This window comes from Somniosus microcephalus, chromosome 6 (assembly GCF_052327205.1).
Source record: "Somniosus microcephalus isolate GS21.2 chromosome 6, FLI_Smic_1.0, whole genome shotgun sequence".
In the NCBI taxonomy this organism is placed as follows: domain Eukaryota; kingdom Metazoa; phylum Chordata; class Chondrichthyes; order Squaliformes; family Somniosidae; genus Somniosus; species Somniosus microcephalus.
The window spans coordinates 21,646,163-21,671,089 of NC_140992.1; the positions used below are offsets into that span (position 1 = coordinate 21,646,163).

At 44.6% G+C, this 24,927-nt stretch overlaps 1 protein-coding gene across 2 annotated transcripts; it reads right to left on the reverse strand.

The window, feature by feature from the left end:
- Window positions 1–9,153: 9,153 nt before the first annotated feature.
- On the reverse strand, window positions 9,154–24,565 carry LOC147115528 (uncharacterized). Of its 2 annotated transcripts, XM_085989432.1 has the most exons (6): window positions 23,946–24,565; window positions 19,758–20,453; window positions 16,613–16,749; window positions 15,481–15,661; window positions 13,893–13,976; window positions 9,154–9,422 (listed from the first exon to the last, which is right to left on the reverse strand). In XM_085989432.1, the coding sequence occupies exons 1-5, from the start codon at window positions 24,123–24,125 to the stop codon at window positions 13,908–13,910; spliced, it is 1,263 nt and encodes a 420-aa protein (XP_085845558.1). In that variant the 5' UTR covers window positions 24,126–24,565; the 3' UTR covers window positions 9,154–9,422; window positions 13,893–13,907. The 2 variants fall into 2 exon arrangements, with proteins under 2 accessions (XP_085845558.1, XP_085845559.1); XM_085989433.1 differs by lacking the exon at window positions 13,893–13,976 and having other exon boundaries at window positions 9,155–9,422; window positions 23,946–24,564.
- Window positions 24,566–24,927: the final 362 nt, after the last annotated feature.

A 24,927-nucleotide genomic window follows, 5' to 3' on the forward strand; every position in this document is an offset into this window, starting at 1 on the left:
GTAAGCATGCAGGTGCAGCAAGCGGTTAAGAAGGCAAATGGTATGTTGGCCTTCATAGTAAGAGGGTTTGAGTACAGGAACAAGGATGTCTTGCTGCAGTTGTACAGGGCCTTGATGAGACCACACCTTGAGTATTGTGTGCAGTTTTGGTCACCCTATTTGAGGAAGGACGTTCTTGCCATGGAGGGAGTGCAGCGACGATTCACCAGACTGATACCTGAGATGGCAGGACTGATGTATGAGGAGAGATTGGGTCGATTGGGCTTATACTCGCTGGAGTTTAGAAGAATGAGAGGGGATCTCATTGAAACTTATAAAATTCTAACAGGACTAGACAGACTAGATGCAGGAAGGATGTTCCCAATGGTGGGTGAGTCCAGAACCAGGGGTCACAGTCTAAGGATAAGGGGTAAGCCATTTAGGACTGAGATGAGGAGGAATTTCTTCACCCAGAGAGTGATGAACCTGTGGAATTCTCTACTACAATAGGCACTTGAGGCCAATTCATTAAATATATTCAAGAAGGAGTTAGATATATTTCTTAAGGCTAAAGGGATCAAGGGATATGGGGAAAAAGCAGGGACAAGGTACTGAATTTGGATGATCAGCCATGATCGCATTGAATGGCGGAGCAGGCTCGAGGGGCCGAATGGCCTACTCCTGCTCCTATCTTCTATGTTTCTATAATTTAAGCTTTTCCCTGTGAGCATTTTGTTTTCAATTCATTTTGCCTCTACATGGGAAAAGAAGGGGGTAATAGAGTTCTGTAAGAACAATCTAACATTTATATAACCAGACATTTTGGGGGTGAATTCCCTTGGGGCTTTTCCTGCTCCGCCACCATAAATAACTTCAGTGGAGAAACCTCATTTACACCTGAAAACGTCACCAGACTTCCACAAAGTTACAGTGATGGAACGGGGGAAAGCCCTGAGGAAATTCACCTCTTTTACCTTTCTAAGAGGCTGCCCAGTGGAGGGATGGAAGGAAAATCGAGGTCCATAAGAACATAAGAACATAAGAAATAGGAGCAGGAGTAGGCCAATCGGCCCCTCGAGCCTGCTCCACCATTCAATAAGATCATGGCTGATCTGATCCTAACCTCAAATCTTCTATCACTCTGCATCCACCCGAACCCATGTGATCTCCCGGGAGAGGCGAAAAACCAGATAAAGACCCAATGGCCAATTTGGGAGAAAAAAATCTGGGAAATTCCTCTCCGACCCATCTAGGCGATCGAAATTCTTCCAGGAGATCACTCTGTCCCTATATTTTCTACAGTACTTACCTTCTGTAAAGGCGATCTCCACCCCAGCCAGGAACAGGAATAAAACCATCTCCTGAAATCTAACAGAATTAGAACACAGTAGGAGCAGAACAAGGCTACACGGCCCCTGGGCCCACTCCACTACCCACAGGGCCATGACCATTCCGAACCTAGACTCATGTCCAATTTCCTGCCCGCTCCCCGTAACCCTTAATTCCCTTTACTTCTAGGAAACTATCTATTTCTGTTTTAAATTTATTTAATGATGTAGCTTCCACAGCTTTCTGGGGCAGCAAATTCCACAAACCTACCACCCTCTGAGTGAAGAAGTTTCTCCTCATCTCAGTTTTGAATGAGCAGCCCCTTATTTTAAGATTATGCCCCCTAGTTCTAGTTTCACCCATCATTGGGAACATCCTCACCGCATCCACCCGATCAAGCCCCTTCACAATCTTATATGTTTCAATAAGATCGCCTCTCATTCTTCTGAACTCCAATGAGTAGAGTCCCAATCTACTCAACCTCTCCTCATATGACCACCCCCTCATCCCCGGGATTAACCGAGTGAACCTTCTTTGTACTGACTCGAGAGCAAGTATGTCTTTTCTTAAGTATGGACACCAAAACTGTATGCAGTATTCCAGGTGCGGCCTCACCAATACCTTGTACAACTGCAGCAATACCTCCCTGTTTTTATATTCCAACCCCCTAGCAATAAAAGCCAACATTCCATTGGCCTTCTTAATCACTTGCTGCACCTGCATACTAACTTTTTGAGTTTCGTGCACCAGGACCCCCAGATCCCTTTGTACTACAGTACTTTCCAGTTTCTTGCCATTAAGATAATAACTTGCTCTATGATTTTTCCTGCCAAAGTGCATAACCTCACACTTTCCAGTATTGTATTCCATCTGCCAAATCTCTGCCCACTTACTTAGCCTGTCTATGTCCCTTTGCAGGTTTTTTATGTCCTCCTCACTCACTACTTTCCGTCCCATCTTTGTATCATCTGCAAACTTTGATATGTTACACTCGGTCCCCTCCTCCAAATCATTAATATAGATTGTAAAGAGTTGGGGACCCAGCACTGACCCCTGCGGAACACCACTAGTTACTGGTTGCCAATCTGAGAACGAACCATTTATCCCAACTCTCTGCTTTCTGTTAGAGAGCCAATCCTCCACCCACGCCAGAATATTACCCCCAATCCCGTGATTTTTTATCTTGAGCAATAATCTTTTGTGTGGCACCTTGTCAAATGCCTTTTGGAAGTCTAAATACACTACGTCCACTGGTTCCCCTTTATCCACCCTGTATGTTACTTCCTCAAAAAACTCAAGCAAATTTGTTAAACATGACTTCCCCTTCATGAAACCATGCTGAGTTTGCCCTATTAAATTATGTTTATCCAAATGTCCCGTTACTGTCTCCTTAATAATGGACTCTAACATTTTACCAACCACAGATGTTAGGCTAACAGGTCTATAGTTTCCAGCCTTCTGCCTACTACCCTTTTTAAATAAGGGTGTTACATTAGCAGTTTTCCAATCTGCTGGGACCTTTGCTGAGTCCAGTGAGTTTTGGAAAATTATTACCAATGCATCCACAATCCCTACCGCTACTTCCCTCAAGACCCTAGGATGCAAGCCATCAGGTCCAGGGGATTTATCCGCCTTGAGTCCCATTATTTTACCAAGTACCACTTCCTTAGTGATTTTAATTGTATTTAGTTCCTCCCCCCCTAGAGCCCCCTGTTTGTCCAGTGTTGGGATATTCTTAGTGTCCTCTACTGTAAAGACTGATACAAAATAATTGTTCAGTGTTTTTGCCATCTCCATGTTTCCCACCATTAATTTCCCGGTCTCATCCTCTAAGGGACCAACATTTACTTTAGCCACCCTTTTTCTTTTTATATAACTATAGAAACTTTTACTGTCTGTTTTTATATTTTTTGCTAATTTACTTTCATAATCTATCTTCCCTTTCTTAATCAATCTTTTTGTTATTTTTTGCTGTCTTTTAAAGACTTCCCAATCTTCCATCCTCCCACTAGATTTGGCTACCTTATATGCCCTTGTTTTTAGTCGGATACTATCCTTAATTACTTTACTTAGCCACAGATGGCTATCTTTTCTTTTACACCCTTTTTTCCTCAGTGGAATATATTTTTTTTGGAAGTTGTAAAATAACTCCTTAAATGTACACCACTGGTCATGTACCGTCTTACCCTTTAATCTATTTTCCCAGTCCACTCTAATTAATTCCGCTCTCATACCTTCATAGTCTCCTTTATTCAAGCTCAGCACGCTTGTTTGAGATCCAACCTTCTCACCCTCTAATTGAATATGGAATTCAACCATGTTATGGTCACTCATTCCAAGGGGATCCTTTACTAGGACATTTTTAATTAATCCCGTCTCATTACACAGGACCAGATCTAAGGTTGCTTGCCCCCTGGTCGGTTCAGTTACATACTGCTCAAGAAACCCATCCCTAATACACTCAATGAACTCTTCCTCAAGGCTGCTCTGCCCAATTTGATTTGTCCAGTTAATATGATAATTAAAATCCCCCATAATTATAGCTGTTCCCTTATTACAAGCCTCAACTATTTCCTGATTAATACTCCGTCCAACAGAGTTGCAACTGTTCGGAGGCCTATAGACTACACCCACTAGTGTTTTTTTCCCCTTATTATTCCTTACCTCCACCCAAACTGTTTCACTATCCTGCTCCTTTGACCCAATATCATTTCTCTGTATTATAGTGATTCCTTCCTTTATTAACATAGCCACCCCACCTCCTCTCCCTTCCTGCCTGTCCTTCCTGATTGTTAAATAACCTGGTATGTTTAATTCCCAGTCATGGTCACCCTGCAGCCATGTTTCTGTAATGGCCACAAGATCATACCCATATGTCATTATTTGTGCCGTTAACTCATTCATTTTGTTACGAATGCTACGTGCATTCAGATAAAGAACTTTCAAATATGTTTTGTAACACTTAGTTCCTGTTTTTTCCCTTTTTATTACTTTACTTTTTACTCCATACCTTCTGTCCCTTCCTGACACATTCTGTTTTTTAATTCCCCCACTGCTACCTAAGTCTATGGCCTTCTCTGTTGTCATTTCTATTATTTGCTCTCTAGAAACCTCCCCCCCACTAATTAGTTTAAAGCCCTCTCTACAGCCCTAGTTATATGATTCGCCAGGACTCTAGTCCCAGCACTGGCCAAGTGGAGTCCGTCCCAACAGAACAGCTCCCTCCTGTCCCAGTACTGGTGCCAGTGTCCCAAGAAGCAAAACCCATTTCTCCCACACCAGTCTTTGAGCCACGCATTTAACTCTTTAATTTTATTTATCCTAGCCAAATTCGCTCGTGGCTCAGGTAATAACCCAGAGATTATTACCCTTGAGGTTCTGTTTTTTAATTTGACCCCTAGCTGCTCATACTCCTTTAACAGAACCATCTTCCTTGTCCTATCTACGTCGTTTGTACCAACATGGACCACGACAACTGGATCCTCCCCCTCCCACTGCAAATTTCTTTCCAGCCCAGGCGGGGATGTGATGGTAGGCTTCGCAAGCCAACTTTCTTGCCAGTTCTGCCGCTATAGTGACGGTATAGCAGAGTAAAATCCAGCCCTTGGTTGCCATCTAGAATCTGTCATCAAAGGTGTTGAGAAGAAGAGGGAACCGTAACACTTTGGTCCTTGCTTAATCTGAAGTTACCTTCTGGGTTTATTCTATGTGTTATCGGTTATACCTCAATGAGCTCCCCCCTCCCTGAACTGTCTTTGTCTTAGAATGTAAGTTAACCAACGGATCTTTGCTGTCTTTCATTCTGATAACAATTTATTAAAGAGAAAGCCAATTTCTTCGAAAATCTGGCAAAGTAAAAGAATGATTAATTCTTGAAAATAAACACATGTTCACCCTTTTCAGAAAGCAATTTCAGTGAGATCATTGAGTCATAGAGCACATATACCAGAAATGCTGTTTACGGAGGTCACGGACCATCATCAAAGACCCTACCCACCCCAGCCACAGTCTGTTCGCCCTCCTGCCATCTGGGAGACGTTACAGATGCATTCACACCCGAACGACCAGATTTAGGAACAGCTTCTTTCCCAGGGCTGTCATCCTACTGAACTCCACAAATAAACTCTAAAGCCTGCACATCTGCCAATGCACTTTATTATGGTTATGTTTATGTTAATCACAGAATCACAGAATCTACAGTGCAGATAGAGGCCATTTCGGCCCATCAAGCCTGCACCGACACATATCCCACCCTATCCCCATAACCCCACGTATTTAATCCCCTAACACTAAGGGTCAATTTATCATAGCCAAATCAACCTAACCTGCACATCTTTGGACTGTGGGAGGAAACCGGAGCACCCGGAGGAAACCCACACAGACACAGGGAGAATGTGCAAACTCCACACAGACAGTCGCCTGAGGCCAGATTTGAACCCGGGTCCCTGGCGCTGTGAGGCAACAGTGCTAACCACTATGCCACCGTGCCCCCCCTAATGTATTACAAGCCAAATGAATGTTGAATGTTTAAATGTCTTAATCTAAATGTACACTCTCGGGAGCCGCAAGCCTACATTCCGTTGTACTGCACTTGTGCACTAACAATGACAATAAAGTTGATTATGATTATGATTATGATTATGAAACCCCCAACACGCTTCTCACCCTTACAAAAAATGGCTCAGATATTAGATGCTAAGCTCCACTGTTTCCATTACTTTATTTGTCGTTTCTTCCAATGAATTTGCCAACTGTTATATACACCTGTAAAAATGCAATATAGAAAATACAAAGCTTTAACTGCACATTCAACCAACCACATAACAATACATCATTTAGCTTTTAAAAAAAAATCAGCAAAATTTTGGGTGTTTTTAGTATGATCCTGAAAACAGTCCCTCAGAATACTCAACTCTTACTGCATTTTATTTTATAGCTTTTAGAGTGATACCCAGAGGAATTTGTTTATTCATATCGTTGGAGATTTTATCAATACATGACCTCAGTCAACTGATAGTATCCACCAGATGTTTAATATTTATCCATGATTAGCGGAACTTTGAATATTCCAAAGTACAATTCCAGGCCAATGCAATCTTGGCTTTTATTGCAAGGGGGATGGAGTATAAAAGCAGGGAAGTCATGCTGCAGTTATACAGGGCACTGGTGAGGCCACACCTGGAATACTGCGTACAGTTTTAGCTTCCATATTTAAGAAAGGATATACTTGCTCTTGAGGCAGTTCAGAGAAGGTTCACTCGGTTGATTCCAGAGATGAGGGGGTTGACTTATGAGGAAAGGTTGAGTAGGTTGGGCCTCCACTCATTGGAATTCAGAAGAATGAGAGGCGATCTTATCGAAACATATAAGATTGTGAGGGGGCTTGATAGGGCGGATGCGGTGAGGATGTTTCCACTGATGGGTGAGACTAGAACTCGGGGGCATAGTCTTAGAATAAGGGGCTGCCTCTTTCAAAACTGAGATGAGAAACTTCTTCACTCAGAGGGTGGTGAAGCTATGGAATTTGCTACCTCAGAGAGTTGTGGAAGCTGCAACATTAAATAAATTTAAAACGGAGATAGACAGTTTCCTAGCTGATAAGGGAATAAGGGGTTACGGGGAGCGGGCAGGGAAGTGGACGTGAGTCTAGGTTCGGATCAGCCATGGTCCTATTGAATGGTGGAGCAGGCCCGAGGGGCCGTATGGCCTACTCCTGCTCCTACTTCTTATGTTTTTATGTTCTTATTAATTCAGTGAACATATAGCCTGATTATAAAAAACAGATTTTGTGAGTTCCTCCAACCTTCCCTCCCACTGAGTCTGCTGAGAGTCTTTCAAGACAAAGGCTCAAATAAGGCCAGGCTGGAAGACAACAACAACAACTTGCATTTATATAGTGCTTTTAACATAGTAAAACGTCCTAAGGCGCTTCACAGGATTGTAATCAGACAAAACTTGACACCGAGCCAGAGAAGGAGACGTTAGGACAGGTGACCAAATGCTTGGTCAAAGACGTAGGGTTTTTAAGGAGTGTCTTAAAGGAGGAGAGAGAGGTAGAGTTGGAGGAACATAGTGTTCTCAGAGGGTTGTAGGGCTGGAGGGGGTTACAGAGATAGGGAGGAGCGAGGTCATGGAGAGATTTGAAAACAAAGACGAGAATTTTAATATTGAGGCATTGGTGGACTGGGAGCCAAGGTAGGTCAGTGAGCACAGGGCTGATGGGTGAACGGGACTTGGTGCAAGTTAGGATACGGGCAGCAGAGTTTTGGATGGTTTAAGTTTATGGAGAGTGGAAGATGGTAAGCCGGCCAAGAGGCCAGTGGAGAAATCACGTCTGGAGGTAACAAAAGCATAAACGAGGTTTTCAGCAGCAGGTGGGCTGAGGCAGGGGCAGAGACGGGCGATATTGCAGAGGTAGAATTAGGCCGTCTTGGTGATGGAGAGGATATGGAGTCAGAAGCTCAGCTCAGGGCCAATTGTAACACTCGATTGTTCACATTCACAGCGGCAAATGTCTGTTATACTAACATTATGGCACTTTCACTGAATAAACTAGACCCTGAGCTCCCTTTTTGATTGTCCCTCTGCCATCTTACTACTACATGCAGGAACTGAATAGGCCGAACAAGTCACTACGCCTCATCACTCAATAATCTTTGAATATTTAATGCAGGTGTTTTGGGGAGTCTAGTTAAACGGAAACACTCCCACATCTTTCTAGGAGTGATAATATCTGCATCACGCACATGCAGAAAAGACATTGGCCCAGAAATTCGGGTCTCCACGGGTGAGTACGCATGGGGTACTTACCCGTAGGCCCGATGGAAGTGCCGGTTTCCCACATGCACTGCGCATGCGCGGGAAACCGGCACTTCCGTTCCCCTGAACGAAGAGGTTCAGATATCGAACGCGTGCGCGGGGGAGGCTGCGTGTGTGCATCGAACTTCGTTTTTTTTTACAGGTTTTCCCGGGAGGGTAAGTCTGCAGAATTTAGAAATATAAAAAGCAGGCGTAAGGCCTGCTTTTTACAAGGTAAGTGGTGAATTAATTAAAATTAAAACATTATTTCCACAGGTTTATTATTTTTAAATACTTTAAAGCAAGGTAAGTTGATTTTTAGCCCCGTTAGAAAATAAAATTATTTTTTTCAAAAATGTAAATTATTGTTTAAAAGAGTTATTTCATGTAATTTATTTTTAAAAATTTATTTGAAGATTTAGTGCTATTTTGGGGCCGTAGTATTTATAAGCCTTGACAGCACTTCCTGTCAGACTTATGAATGGAGCATTCCCTGCTCCGATTGGCTGCCCATGGCCCACGTGATCCCAGGGGACGCATCGAACTAACTGCGCCCCTGGGACACGCAAGTACTGCGCGCCGGCAGTTGGAGGAGGCCCAGGATCGGAATTCCACGGGGCCCTACAGCTCAACGGCCGGCGCGCTAGGTAAGTGCAGGTCGGGGGCTTGCACCCGTGGGAAGCCCCCGACCCGAATTTCTGGCCCAATGTGATTAAAAGTTACGCTTCGTGATGGTGTTATTGTGCCAGAGTCTTCTCGGGGCTGGTGTAATATGTTTTTATTTTTCTCAACCAATAATCCTATCAGATAGTCAGGGCAATGGCTAAAAATATCCATCCCTATGCCACGCCCAAGCAAGAATTCTCGATGTTCTTGACCCAGAGCCTTAATAATGAACAACAGCCGCTTGTTTATTTCTCATTTAACAAGCATTTCATTTCATATTTGGTGCAGCTATGTTAAAATTAAAAAAAAAGTAACTTCCATACACACAGAATATTAAACATACTTTACACACCCATATTTGTGTGTGGGGGGGGGGGGGTTTAAGTCATGTGAAAACTAACTTTTACTTTTGTACAGATATTTTTTTATTTTTTTTGTAAGATAACACCAATGGCATGATTTATTGTCATAGATTTGTAGAAATTTAAAAAGCAAAATACTTTGATGCATGAACCTCTTCAATATTGCAAGACTGTATGATATAGAAATCTCAGCGAATCCATTCTCAGTTCTTTTCAAAATAAGATACAAAAATGTGTGTTGATTTACATAGAATGCACTTCAGCCTGGAACTAGATGGGACCATAGCCCTAGGGAGAGAAAAAGAGTATCAATATTATGTTAAAATTAAATTATTTGTTATTCAGTACATGTTAAAAAGAAAAGTTGCTGTACTTTCAGTTAAAGCATTTCAAACCTGACACGGTGTGGCTGAGATGGTAAAGCAAATGGCTAGAACACCAGTGGAGATTAAATCACATATCTGCAGGTATGGTATCACGTTGACAACGCTACTTCACAATAGTTGCAACTGATTTTCTTGAACTACAAAAGCTCCAAACAAACACTTCACTTCACGTTTTTTCAGTTGAGACCTCACCGGTCTACTGTAGGTGTTACACACAGTCTATTTCAGGACTGTCGCTGTGATGCAATTATTGAGCCAGATTTTGCTGTCAAAATAACGGTGAGGTAAATGGCGCGCATCGTTATTTATGCGCAAAAGGTTAGCTTTGTGAAAACGGCATCTCGCTATCTGCCTCACCATTGAAATGCATTGAATGGCGTAAACTTGCTGTATTTGCACGGTAGATATGAATTAAACTCGCCACAGAAAGTTAAGTCAAGTCATTTCATGCCAAAGTACCCTTTTACAACAATTTGCATTTATATAGAGCCTTTAACATAGTAAAACGTCCCAAGGTGCTTCACAGGAACGTTACTGAGCCACACAAGGAGATATTAGGACAGGTGAAAAGTGGTAGGTTTTAAAGAGTGTCTTAAAGGAGGAGAGAGAGGTAGAGAGACGGAAGGCTTAGTGAGGAAATTACAGAGCCAAGGGTTCAGGTAGCTGAAGGCATGGCCACCAATGGTGGAGCAATTACATTTTGGGGATGTGTGAGAGGCCAGAATTGGAGGATCGCAGAGATCTTGGAGGGTTGTAAGGATAGAGATAGGGAGGGGTGAGGCCATGGAGGGATTTGAAAACAAGGATGAGAATTTAAAAAAATCGAGGCATTGAAAGACCGGGAGCCAATGTAGGTCAGCGAACGGATCTTGGTGCGAGAGTTAGGATACGGGCAGCAAAGTTTTGGATGGGTTTAAGTTTATGGAGGGTGGAAAATGGGAGGCTGGCCAGGAGAGTGTTGGAATAATCAAGTCTAGAGGTAACAGAGGCATGGGTGAGGGCTTCAGCAGCAGATGAGCTGAAGCAGGGGTGGAGACGGGCGATGTTACGGAGGTGGCAGTAGGCAGGCTTGGTGATGAAGCGGACATGTGGTCGGAAGCTCATCTTGGGGTCAAATAGGATGCCAAGGCTTTGAACAGTCTGGTTCATCCTCAGACAATGACAAGGGAGAGGGACAGGGTTGGTGGCTAGGGAATGGAGTTTGTGGCGGGGACCAATGACAATGGCTTCGGTCTTCCCAATATTTAGTTGGAGGACGTGATAAGTGTTAATTACTGCCAATCAACCTCTCTGGCACTGAAAATTAACTATCACAAATGTGGAGTCTCAGTCCTTCAGATTTTAATTGTTGTTGGAGATTTTAAATTTGTAATTTTTTAACAAACCTTTTCTTTCTGTCTCTTTTTTCTCTCTCTTAATCCAATTAATTCATTCGCTCTCTTTATTTCTCTTTCTGTACCTGATTTTACATTGAGTTCATCCATTCTAATTTACATTTCCTTCTCAGTCTTTGCGCTGTTAATTTCAGAATCCTTCAATCTGATTGGCTAAGGAGATGCATAGTTGCTTGCCCTGTTTCCCTCGCTGCACCGATATCAGCTCACACTTTCAGCAACTTGCAACGCAAAACATGTAAAAACCTAAACGTGCAAGGGCAAGTTAGATTGCCCTGCCACAGCAAATTATGGCCCATTGGCCCGGATTTTGCTGTAATAATAATGCCAAGGCTATCAGCGTTCGCCGGTATTACAGGGTAAATCTGACAGCAACTTCTGGATTCTGCACATGCGCAGTTAAACGCGGTAATCCAGAAGTTGCTGCCAGTGATACCCCGCTCCTCCACAGGGTGCGCTGTTGCAGCCCTCACTGATAGGCTCAGCACTGAAATCACTGTAATGGTGTGAACTTGGGGTACTTACCCACTACTTCCACACTAAAGAAGGCTGAAAAATTAGGGCTGATGCATTTAAGAGTGAGTTTTTAATGGAGTAATAAGTGATAATTACTGCTGAACAATCTCTCTGGCCCTGAAAAAATAATTTTACAAGTGTGGAGTTTCATTCCCTCAAGAAAATTAATGTTGTAGATTTTTTTTTTTAATCGATTTTTAAAAAACTTTTTCTGTTTGTCTCTTTTATCCCTCTCCCTTAAACCCATCTGTATTTCCCAATTTTTTTCCCGCTTTCTCTACATCACTTAAATCTAATTTATATTTCCTGCTTTATACTTCCTGGTTTGGACTCTGCGTGTCTCAGTGAGGATACTTCAACCTGATTGGTTGAGGAGTCTCGCTGTTCCTTGGCCTGCTCACAGATGCCACAGATCCTCTGTAGAGGGTGCTGTGCTGGAAAAGATGTCGGATTAGTGGAAATCCCCGCTGCCAAGCCTGCAAAAAGTCTGTGGGCATTTGTCAGTGAGGTGAACGGTGAGCGCCGTTTCTACGCTGTTGACAGCAAAATCCGGGCCACTATCTTTTCACTAGAAGCTGCTCCTAACCCATTCAGGACTTCATCACTAATGAGTTAATTCAGAATGGTCTTACTTGTGGAAATATTTACAACATCATATTGCTGGTCCTGATGTGTCATCATAATAATATCCAAAACTGTGGAATGAAAATAGGCCATTTGGCCCATCAAGCTAGCTCTTTCCACAGATGATGCAGAATCTAGCCTAAGGAGTTTACCCCCGCCCCCCATTTAATCTTCTCAGGCAAAGTTCTTCACAATACTCTCTGCTCCACAAACATAATCAAGCAAAGCTCCAGAAAATTCATCTGCCCCCCCATTTCCACTATTCCATGCTGGCCTACTGCTCTCCACAGTGAACTAAACCTCTCCTCACGATCTCAACCCCAGAGAGCCATCATGTCCAATGGAGTATTTGATCATCTCAATCAGCAGCAGTCATTACAACATTCAATCCTGCTTCCAACATCGATATTTATTCAATTCTTTTCTGAGTAATCGCCTCAGCCTCAAGCGTTTTTGTTGGACATCACTGAGCAACTTATTCTCAGTTAATCTTGACCTTAGTCTGGGGATTGCAGATCAAATCTCACCCACAGTGATGGAATTGAAAGTCTTTTCCCTCTGTTAGCGGTGAGGACCTTATATGCCGTGAAGTTGGGTGAATATCCATCTACTTCCAACCAGGCTTGGGCCAATGGTAGAAAAGTGTCTCCAACTAGCATTTCATTGGCAATCTCACTCACAGAGAACATAATGGCCCAGGTTTTGCAGTAAAAGTAACAGTGAGGCTATCAGCGCTCGCCATTATTAAAGTTTAAATTGGACAGCGACTTCCGGCGACTACACATGCACAGTTAAACGCGGAAATCAGTAAGTTGCTGTCCAAGTTGTTCTGTTCCTCCAAAAGCTTCACTTTACTATATTTTTGCAGACAGACTCGGCATTGAAACACATGGAACAGTGTGAAGTTGCTGTACCGTACCTACTAGATACTCACTAAACATTTTTTAGCAACTTTTTCTTTCTGTCTCTCTTAATCCCATCTTTCATTCTGTACGTGATTTGGGATTGAATTACTTATTCCAACTGCCACTTCCTGGTATAGACTCTGCAAGTCTCATTAACCGTTCTTCCATCTGATTGGTTAAGGAGATGCACAGTTGCTTGCCTTGTTCACAGCTTCCCCGTAGAGGGTGCTGCGGCAAAATGGATTTCTAATCACCGCAAGTTCCAGTGCAAAATCCACACAGAAAGTGTGTGGGCAAGTGTCAGTGTAATGACACGTGCCCACACACTGGCATCTGCTGGACTACGTCATCGTCCAATCGAGGGACCACAAGGACATCCGCATCACCCGCGCCATGAAAGGAGCTGACGACTGCTGGACAGACCACTGCCTAATCCGCTCTGTCATCTCAATCAATGTAGCCCCAAAACAGCGGCGGCAACAGAAACAATGCCGCAGGAAAATCAACGCTGGAGCACTCAAAGACCCCGCTAAGAAAGCCCTATCCAGCCTGCGCCTCACAAACAACCTGACGACTCCCAGTGATGCAGAGACACAGAGTGTCCACAGCGCCTGGTCTGCACTCAGGGCCTCCATAATCAACACCTGTGAAGAGACGCTCAGTCACTCGACCAGGAAACGACGAGAATGACCAGGAGATCCAGGAGCTAATAAGCCACAAGCGCAAGGCATTCCTGATCTGGAAACAGCAACACAACTCGAGAGCAAGAAAGCAGCTCTACAGACCTTCACCGAAGCGTACGAGAGCATGGGCCTTACACTAAACATCCGTAAGACAAAGGTCCTCTACCAACCTGCCCCGCCACACAGTGCTGTCCCCCCAATTATCAAAATCCAGGACAAGGCCTTGGACAACGTGGACCACTTTCCATACCTCAGGAGCCTACTGTCAACAAGGGCAGACGTCGATGATGAAGTCCAACACCGCCTTCAGTGTGCCATTGCAGCCTTTGGTTGCCTAAGGAAGAGAGTGTTTGAAGACCAGGACCTCAAACCCGGCACCAAGCTCATGGTCTACAAAGCAGTAGTAATACCCGCCCTCCTGTATGCCTCAGAGACATGGACAATGCACAGCAGACACCTCAAAGCACTGGAGAGGTACCACCAACGCTGCCTCCGCAAGATCCTGCAAATCCATTGGCAGGATAGGCGCACCAACGTCAGTGTTCTCGCTCAGGCCAACATCCCCAGCATCGAAGCTTTGACCACGCTCAATCAGCTCCGATGGACAGGTCACATCGTCCGCATGCCCGATACGAGACTCCCAAAAAAAGCGCTCTACTCGGAGCTCTGACATGGCAAGAGAGCCCCAGGTGGGCAGAGGAAATGCTTCAAGGACACCCTCAAAGCCTCCTTGAAAAAGTGCAACATCCCCACCGACACCTGGGAATCCCTGTCCCTGGCCCAAGACCGTACAAAGTGGAGGAGAAGCATCCGGGAAGGCTCCGAATACCTCGAGCCTCTTCGCCGGGAGCAAGTGGAAGCCAAGCGCAAACAGCAGAAGGAGCGCACGTCAACCCAAGCACCCCACCCACCCGCCCCTTCAACCACCGTCTGCCCCACCTGTGACAGAGACTGTAGGTCCCGCATTGGACTTATCAGTCACCTGAGACCTAATTTTTAGTGTGGAAGCAAGTCATCCTCGGTTCTGAGGGACTGCCTAAGAAGGATGGATGGAAATCCAACACCGAGCCACATAAGGAGATATTAGGACAGGTGACCAAAAGCTTGATCAAAGAGGTAGGTTTTACAGTGTGTCTTAAAGGAGGAGTGGGAGAGGCAGAGAGGTTTAGGGAGGGAATTCTAGAGCTTAGGCAGCTGAAGGCAAGGCCACCAATGGTGGAGCGAAAAAAATCGGGAATGCGCGAGAGGCCAGAATTGGAACATAATGGAGATACCATCACCTGTCCAAGTGCCCTGCAAATCACACACCATCCTGACCTGGACATATATCGCTGTTTTTTTTTTCATCATGGCTGTGTCAATATCCTGGAATTCCCTACAAACATCATGCGGGAGCACCATCATCATAGGACTGCAGCAGTTTATGGAAAAAAGGCCCATCGGCCTTTCTCAGAGCAGATGGGGGTGGACAATAAATTCAGCCTTGCCAGAGTTTCACATTTCCCAAGAAGAATTTTTTTTTTAAGAAGTAGCTAAGTCCAAGGAACATTAGACTTGGGGCAGGTCTCTTGCCTGATCGCTCAGCCACAGATGGTGCGTGAGCCAGAAAAGCAAGAGAACTGGGGGAACATTGAGTGATTCTTACAGCCACAAATATAAAGAAATAATTTGCTCAGTGATATATTGCAAATAAAATTATGTCTGGTCTGTCACAGGTTCAACCCTGAATCATTACTATAGCATGGAGGTTGTCATTACGTGGCCAATATGTGAGTCTTAAGGCCGTTAAGACACGTTCAGCTATACTTCTAAACAGAGTTAACATTTCCGCTGGATACCTTGAAGCAATTACAATCTTTGCAGAACAATCCAAACAGAATGTTGACGAGCAGAGCGACACAAATAATGAACTGAACGGCACTGGTCACCAGCAAGATGGAGAATAACCTGACGTGCCAAGGGATCACATTCTCAGGTTCCAGACACTTGATCCATAAATTGGGATCATTCAGGTAATTCCTGTCAAAGAAACATATTAAATAAGGTAGCAAATCTACAGAAAAAAAAACCCAACGACAGTCAAAATTCTGTGGTCAAAGAACATTTATGAAAATTAAAGTTCAGTAATGAGTTCCAATTGTATAAATTTATCATTTAAAAAACTCAGATAATTAAAAACATATAGGGGGAAAAATTCAGTATCGCCCCATTTGGGGCGCCATTATCAGCCGTGCGCAAAGTTTAGCGCCTGGCGCTAATTATCGCCTCCGATGGCAAACTTGGCTTTTATCGCCCCTGGAGGTGATTGGCGCGCTAAATCAGGCGCTTCACACCTGTCTTAAGGCGCAAAGGCCGAGCAGCGAGACGCTACCTCAGAGCGCTGGTGAAGCAAGGAAGGGCAAATCAAAATGAACCTGCAAAGTGCTGCTCAGTACTCAAAACCCCTTCACACAGCGTTGAATCTCTCCAGAAGTCTCTCTCTCTCTCTCTCAGAATGCGTGGAGCAAAAATGTCATCGACAAAAAAAGGCAGGAAGCGGTCGCCTTTAAATAGCGCTCCCCCAGTCCCTGTCTGACTGCAAAACACTCCCCTCAACCTGTCGTTGCTAACGGCAGGCGGTAAGGCAGGGGGTGCCACTCAATATCCGGTCCGGGGCGCTACCAGGGCGTTGCAAGCTCGACTGACGTCACGATCTGCCAGTTCAGGAGATCGTGGCGGTAGTGTTTAGCGCCACCCGCAAAATGTCTAGTAAATTTCGCGAGCTCCGCAAACATCGTCGCGCCCGGGCGCTAGTTGCTTTGCGCCCCATTAGCGACCTCTTAAGGTGCTAACGGGAGGCGCAAACAACTGAATTTTTCCCCCATACTGTTACGTTAAGATTGCTGATGAGAATCAAACTCCATGCCTTGCTTCTTAATTGGAACTAATTTACTCCTTTACCGCAAAGCCAACTTTAAGGCCTGCTCTTACCCCTTGTTAAAAGGATGCTTCCACTCTCCCAACTGTGTCACACGGCATAATGGACCGACATCTAACGCCACAGATGACACAATGAAACCATATGCGGATCCGAACACTCCAATCACAGTGAAAATTAGCGTGCATAGCTAGAACAAGACGAGAGAGCAAAAAAAACAATTAACCCCCAAGGAGCTTGTGAGAAGGGCAGAAGGAAGCAAATTGAGACAACCCGCTCGTTTGAAATGAAATCAAGAGGAATTTCAAGGATACTGGAGCAAACAATGAAGACGGAATGAAAGGCGAAGAGTCGCAGAGAGGAGTTTAACGAAATCACTAGGCAGTCACAAAAAGCAAAATACTGCGGGTGCTGGAAATCTGAAATTAAAAAAACGGAAACCGCTGGAAACGCTCAGCAGGTCAGGCAGCATCAGACGAAGGGTCATCGGCCTGAAACGTTAACTCTGTTTCTCTCTCCACAGACGCTGCCTGACCTGCTGAGTGTGTCCAGCATTTTCTGTGGTTTTTTTTTAACACTAGACATTTAGCTTGTCATGAGAATTTGGAGGTGACTCTTTCATAATATTTCAACAGTTCAGCACTTTCAATACAATTTTTCCCGATTTATTTTGGTGTTATCACTCCTTTTGTTTCAGTGCAGCGATTCTCAAGCTCTGTTTTCCTTTTGTTTCAACCTTTAAACTTCATTGTCATTTATTCCCTCTTACCCTGGGATGAGGTGACAGCAAAGGTAAAGGTTTTGTCTATGTTTAGAATCAGAGCCGGGCCATTCAGGGGTGAAGTCAGGAAGCACTTCTTCGCACAATGGATAGTGGAAATCTGGAACCCTCTCCCCCAAAAAGCTGTGTGGGTTGGGGGGGGGGGGGGGGCAATCGAAAATTTCAAAACTGGGATTGATAGATTTTTGTTGGGCAAGGGTATTAAAGGTTATGGAACCAAGGCGGGTAGATGGAGTTCAGATACAGATCAGCCATGATCTCATTGAATGGCAGGACAGGCTCGAGGGGCTGAAAGGCCTCCTCCTGTTCCTATGTTCCGAAGGTATCTTTTGTCTAATTTCTCCTCCCACATGTGCTTATTTCAGCTGAAACTGCTTTCCTCTGTTTGTCTATCTCTCCACTGCCCTTCTGACTCTGGATCTCTCTTCTTCCTTTCCCAGGTATCCGACCATTGCAGCGAGTTCCTTTGCCCTCCTTTAGAAAGCTCATTTCTGGGTGCAGAACCCTTATTCAAAATGTGGGCCTCCCCAGGATCCTTGGAAGCCAACTCCCATTCCCAGAAGTCCCTCCTGCAGTTGTTCTTGCGTTGTGTGCATATGGTATAAGAGAAAATGTGATGGCATGGATAGAACGTTGGTTGACTGAGTAGAAACAAAGGGTTAGGGTCAATGGGCCTTGCTGATACTGGAGTAGGTTTTGGAAATGGTGCATCCTGGCATCAGTACTGAGCCCACATTTATTGTGGACATTTCTAGAAAATAGGGAACACGACATTGAAATTTGTGGATGACACAAAACTAGGCATTTGGCAAATAGTGAGGATGACTGTAAAATACTTCTGGAGGCCATAGACAGATTGGCCAGAATGGCCAGAGAGGCGGCAGATGCAATTTAATGTGGAGAAGTGTGAATTGATGCACTTTTAAGGACTGGGCACCTACACTTAATGGAAAGGTGCTGAAGGGTGTGAAGGCTGAAGGGTCTGTCATAACAGAGATGGGAAATAGAATCATAGAGTGATACAGCAAAGAAGGAGGCCATTCGGCCTATCGTGCCTGTGCAGGATCTTTGGAAGAGCTATTCAATTAGTCCCATAGAAACATAGAAGATAGGAGCAGGAGTAGGCCATTCGGCCCCTCGAGCCTGTTCCGCCATTTAATGAGGTCATGGCTGATCATCCAAATTCAGCACCCTGTCCCTGCCTTCTCCCCATATCCCTTGATCCCTTTAGCCTTAAGAAATATATCTAACGCCTTCTTGAATATATTTAATAAGTTGGCCTCAACTGCCTTGTGTGGTAGAGAATTCCACAGGTTCACCACTCTCTGGGTGAAGAAATTCATCCTCATCTCAGTCCTAAATGGCTTACCCCTTATGCTTAATGAACAGAGAGATCTAGGAATGCAACTACATAAGCCACAAAAAGGCCAATAGCATTTTGGGTTTTATATATAGGGGCCTAGAGTACATTAGAAAAAAGGTTATGATAATTTTTTTTTACACGGTAAGGCCAGCCTACAGTTAGATCAATGTTTGCAATTTTGGGCACTCCATTATAGAAAGGACATTAAAGCCACAGAAAGCTTACAGCATAGTTTCACTAGAATGATTCCAGGGATGAAAAACTGGTTATGAAGACAAACTTGAATTAGAACTATTTCCACGGGAGCAGAGAAGACTAAGAGGAGATTTAACAGAGGTTTGTAAAATTTTGAAGGACTTTGATAAGGTGAATGGAGAAAGGCTATTTTCTTTGGTTGCGGAATTCTGTCATCAAGTTAAAATTGTCACTAAGGGAGTGTGGAGAGGAGATTAGCAGACATGTCTTTACTCAGAGAGTTGGTAGAGCATGGAATACTTTGCCACTGGGAGGTAGAGACTGTTGCATCTTTTAAGAGAAGAGTAAATAAACATTTGAGGCAGGGATATGAGGAGAGAATGGGGCAATGGAATTAGTCATAGCTATAGCAAAAAGTTGACCCAGGAACAGTGGTCCAAATGGCCCCTTCGAGCTGTAACTTGTACGGTTATTCTTTGGTTCTAAGATGATCAAAAGTAGGTCTACTAGGGCACCAGCATGACACAGTGCATTGCAGTCCCAACACGATGAACTGTAGACTGATGGACCTGCACTTCCCCCCCCAACCTCAACTGTACCATTGTGAGGAAAGACAGTGAGGCTAGAGCTAGATGCTTCTCCACAAGGAAGAAGGGAAAATTGGAGAGAGAATCACCCTGGGTCTTCCATGTGCTCCTTCGGATACTCATTGGCAGATTCTATTGGTAGAGCTAAAGAGTCAGTCAACTCCCTACATTCTCAGCAGGGAATAGTACTTAGCGGGGGGCAGAGGAGGATGAAAATAAATAAAGTATCAGTGAACAATTGTAATATAAAACTTTCTGCTTGCATTCCTTACCGGAAAATTCCTGATACATCTGCTTGGCTTGCACCTACAGAAGTCTGGGCATTCACAGGTGCAGGGTTGGCATTTACAGGCTTCACCGACGGCACCTAGGCACGCACAAAGGAGTGAACATCGACAAAAGTTCTCGCAGCATTTCTTGCAATCGCTGTTGCGACAGCAATTGGCGAGTGAGCATTCACAGGCGGGACAGGGCTTGCACGGCGGGCATTCGCGGCAGGGTTCGCATTTACAGGTGGGACACGGTTTGCATGGCGGGCATTCACGGCAGTTCTGGCAGTTACAGACCTCACAGGGCTTGCACGGCGGGCATTCACAGAAGCGCTTGCAATCGCAGGACGCGCAGGGCTTGCATTCTGGGCAAGCACGGCAGCTTGGGCACTCACAGGTGGTGCAGGGTTTGCAGATCTGGCAATCCCGGCAACGTGGGCACTCACAGGTGGCACAGGATTGGCACGGAGGGCAGTCACGGCAGGGTCTGCAGTCGCAAGCAGGGCAGGGATCACACGGCAGGCATTTCCGGCATTTCGGGCAGTCACAGGTAGGACAAAGCTTGCAGGGCAGGCTTTCACGGCATCGCTGGCAATCACAGGTTTGACAGCACGGTACTGGGCATTGACAGGAGCCACAACAGTCGGTGCATTCATTTGTATCCCAAAATTCCAAGAATACCCATGCAGGGAAGATCATCTATATCCGTAAAGAAAGAGACAATAGCATTATATTATACATTATTAGTTATTCATCCCCATTTTTCTTCGTAATTTATTTCTTTTTCTCTTGAAGAATTCACCCACCCTTTGCCAAACACCATTTATTGGCTGAAAAGGTGAGATAGGGCACGTATCCTGCTACCAAGGTCTCTGCCAATGAGGCTCTTGATCTAGTTGATTAAGAGGTACACAAGAGCAACTTTGGGTGTTTTTAACAACGACAGCACCTTGAATTTATATAGCATCAATAGCGTAGGAGCGTTATAAAATAAAATTTAACACCGAGCCACCTAAAAGGATATTAGAGTAGATGACCAAAAGCTTGGTCAAAGAGGTTGGTTTTAAGAAGCGTCTTAAAGGAGGATAGGGAGGCGGGGAGGTTTAGGCAGGGAATTCCAGAGCGTAGGGCCTAGACAGCTGAAGGTATGGCCACCCATGGTGCAGCGATTATAATCAGGGATGCTCAAAGGACAGAATTAGAGGAGCGCAGAGATTCGGTGGGGAGGCGGGGGGGGGGGCGGGGGAGTGGTTATGGGACTGAAGGAGATTACAGAGATAGGGAGGGGCGAGGCCATGGAGGGATTTGAAAACAAGGATGAGAATTTTTTAATCGAGCCGTTGCTTAACCGGGAGCCAACGTAGGTCAGCGAGCACAGGGGTGATGGGTGAATGGGACTTGGTACGAGTTAGGACACGGGCAGCCGAGTTTTGGATGACCTCAAGTTTACGTAGGGTAGAATGTGGGAGGCCAGCCAGGAGCATTGAAATAGCCAAGTCTAGAGGTAACAAAGGCATGGATGAGGGTTTCAGCAGCAGATGAGCTGAGACAGGGGCGGAGTCGGGCGATGCTCTGGAGGTGGAAATAGGCGGTCTTAGTGATGGCGCGGATATATGGTCGGAAGCTCATCTCGGGGTCAACTACGACACCAAGGTTAAAAATGGTCTGGTTCAGCCTCAGACAGATGCTAGGGAGAGGGATGGAGTCGGTGACTAGGAAATGGAGTTTGTTGCGGGGACAGAAGACATTGGCTTCGGTCTATGCAATATTTAGTTGGAGGAAATTTCTGCTCATCCAGTACTGGATGTCGGACAAGCAGTCTGACAATTTAGAGACATCCTTCCCATGGTAAATTGCTTTGCTTCTGCTTCAACACCTCAGCTGGAGTAGGGAATTTGCATGGATGAACTGAGTGGCTATCTTGCATTCCTACCAATAACAACAACAACTTCTAGCTATATAGCGCCTTTAATATAGTAAAACGTCCCAAGCTGCTTCACAGGAGCGTTATCAAACACAGTCTGACACCGAACCACGTAAGGAAATATTACGACAGATGACCAAAAGTTTGGTCAAAGAGGTAGGTTTTAAGGAGCGTCTTAAAGGATAGAGAGGCGGAGAGGTTTAGGGAGGGAATTCCAGAGCTTAGGGCCTAGGCAGCTGAAGACACGGTGGAGCGATTAAAATGCCTGGTATACTGTACAATGAACTGAGTCACCAGGTGCAAATGATCTATGAAAGGGGACAGGATGGGTTAAGCTTAATAGCCCCCTTCTATTCTTAAAAATTCTCATGTTCTTATTAGATAACTGGAATAAGGCAGATTTAATGACCATTTTAATGACCATCTCTATGTATTCATAGTGCAACTTGCAGAGTTATTGTTAACAATGAACCAGGAAACTAAGTGTAGACTATTCAACATTATTCATAAGCAAGTACTGTTTAATGAAATTAAAAAATATTACCTTAAATTATTTTTTTCCCCAATTTTCCAGTCCCAGTCTCCCCTCCTTTTCCGAAGAATCTGGGAGTGAAATTGGTCTTTGCCTGGTTGATGCTGATTTAGTTCATTTCAGGCAATGGGATTCTTAAATAGGCTTTGGCACCCCTGGTCTAGGGAAGGGGAAAAATCTCCAAGAATTCCCATTCCAGATCGTGACTCATTGACTCTTACTAGAGATTACGCATGTATAGGCATTAGGTAAAGACTGGGCTGGGTTCACTCCTGCTCACACGCATTACAAGTTGAACATGAAAAATGGCCACTGAGGTACCAGAGGGCAGAAGATGCCGAAGGAACCATACCCCAGTCTCGCTGACCTACATTGTCTCTCAGTTTCTGCAACATCTCAAATTTAAAATTCTCATACTCATCTTTCAATCTAATCATGGTCTCGCCACCCACCCACTGCCCTCCCTTCACCCCCCCCCTCCCACCTCCAGCTCTGTAATCTTCCTCAGCCTTACAACCCTCCGAGAACTCTGCATTCCTCCAACTCTGGCTTCTTGAGCCTCCCTCGCTCCCTTCGCCTCACCATTGATGGCCGTGCCTTCAGCTGTATAGGTCCTAAGCTCCGGAATTTCTTCCGCAAATCTCTCCACCTCTCCACCTTTCTCTGCTCCTTTAAGACCCTCCTGAAAACCCACCTCTTTAACCAAGCTTTTAGTCGCCCCCCCGAACTTCTCCAGCTTGGTCTCGGTTTATGTCTGATTACGCTTCTGTGAAGCGCCTTGGGATGTTTTTCTACGTTAAAGATGCTAAATATCTGCAAGTTGTTGTTGATATGATATAAGGTAAAACTCCCCTTATAAGGTAATAGTCACATATGTTTTGCATGATTAGGTTGTATAAAATTCTTCTGTTTGCTATTTTCACTGAGGCACTGATTAACCCATTAGGTTAATATCTGTGTTGAACTAGCATAGAATCAGAGAATGATACCACACAGGAGGCTGTTCAGCCCATCATGCCTGTGCCGGCCTTTTGAAAGAGCTATCCAATTAGTCCCACTCTCTTGCTCTTTCCCCGTAGCCCTGCAATTTTCTCCCCTACAAGGATAGAGGAATTTCATGTGCTCCCATTAACGCACAGTGCAATTTCACCCTAATTGCAGCAGAACCACAACATCAGAAAAGCAACCATGACTGGATATGTGACATTTCCTTTTCCTGCATTGGTCAACTTTGCGGTCTCTCAGAGTGGGATTTCCAATTTAGCGGCATTAGTGCTAACGTCTACACAATTTTATGCTGTGGAGACATAGTCATTGACAATTGGATTGAGACTATCTAACTTAATTTCACTTTGGACCCTTACTGCCACTGGGGAGAGGAAACTTTCATTCAGTCCCCAGAGGTGAAAGGACAGTGTTCACCCCACAGTGCTACCCAGCTTCCTTCGTTTATAGACTATTCCTGAAGTTAAAATAAAAGAAACCAAGAAACATTTGCATTGACACAATGCCTGATCATGTCTCTCAGAAACATCTCAAAGACCTTCACCAACAATGAATTACTTCTCAAAGTGCAATGGCTATTATTACATAGGAAAACATGGCAACAATTTTGCACACAGCAAAATGCCGTGCACATTCAACACATTCCAGTGTTGTAAGGATAGCTTTTTTTTTTGAAAATGAGATTGCCGCTTTCAAAATTGACCAATCCCTCAACAGTAATTCTACTCACCATAATTCCAGAACCGATAACCCCTCCCAAATACCACACGGTCGACGAGACGTTCTTTTTAGCATATCGTGTGTCGCCATTTGGGAAAAAGAGCAATACGTTCACGCAGAAGCCGAGAATAGCTAATCCAAGAAGTATTACACCGAGACATCTTGCAGTCTTTCCAGAGCATAAAAACATGGTTTCGAGTCGAGTTCAGCTCCGGAATTTCCGCCTCACAGTCCGTGACCCTTGCTGTGTTGAAAGACTTCTTCTCAACCTCTCACTCCAGGTTGGTGAAGTACGTGTAGGGATGGACAGTCATGATGCAAGCTCTAGCCAAAGGAGACTTCTTTGCACACCATGATAGCGACTGTGGTGACCTTTATTTAGTAAAACATAAACTGAGGTAGGCTGGCCACAGTGAAAGCATTGATTTCTTTATGACAGCACAAAAACTGCTCTGACATCATAGCAGCTCTTCGACATCATAAAGCAGCTTAACTGCAAGTGTTTAACGTAACAGCGCTAATGTGCTGAATGTCATTGTTGACAACACTGTCTTCACGAAATTATTTCGGCAACCTTTTCCCATTTGTTTACAAATGACGTGGTGATGTAAGTTGTCTCGGAACACAGCGCTGCTACACTTACACGTGATATCATCACAGTGAAAATTATGCGTGCCTCTCCTGCCTCTCTTCTCTTCCCAAATAAACGAAAAGGTTTGTCAAACACTTTTTTTATATATAAGGATAGGGCTCCTATCATTGTAGAATATGTAGTGGATTTGTTTGAGGCTAAGCTGCAATTAGGATGAAATTGCACTGTGCGTAAATGGGAGCACATGAAATTCCTCTATCCTTGTAGGGGGGAAAATTGCAGGGCTACGGGGAAAGAGCAAGAGAGTGGGACTAATTGGATAGCTCTTTCAAAAGGCCGGCACAGGCATAATGGGCTGAACGGCCTCCAGTGTGGTATCATTCTCTGATTCTATGCTAGT

What these genes read in the sequence shown, in the direction of transcription:
- LOC147115528 (XM_085989432.1), bottom strand. Translation starts at nt 24,125, where the DNA reads ATGTTTTTATGCTCTGGAAAGACTGCAAGATGTCTCGGTGTAATACTT. An exon ending in TTATCGGTTCTGGAATTATG is followed by an intron (nt 20,454 to 23,945) that starts GTGAGTAGAATT and finishes TTACGGATATAG; the next exon opens with ATGATCTTCCCTGCATGGGT. An exon ending in GATGTATCAGGAATTTTCCG is followed by an intron (nt 16,750 to 19,757) that starts GTAAGGAATGCA and finishes GTCTTGTTCTAG; the next exon opens with CTATGCACGCTAATTTTCAC.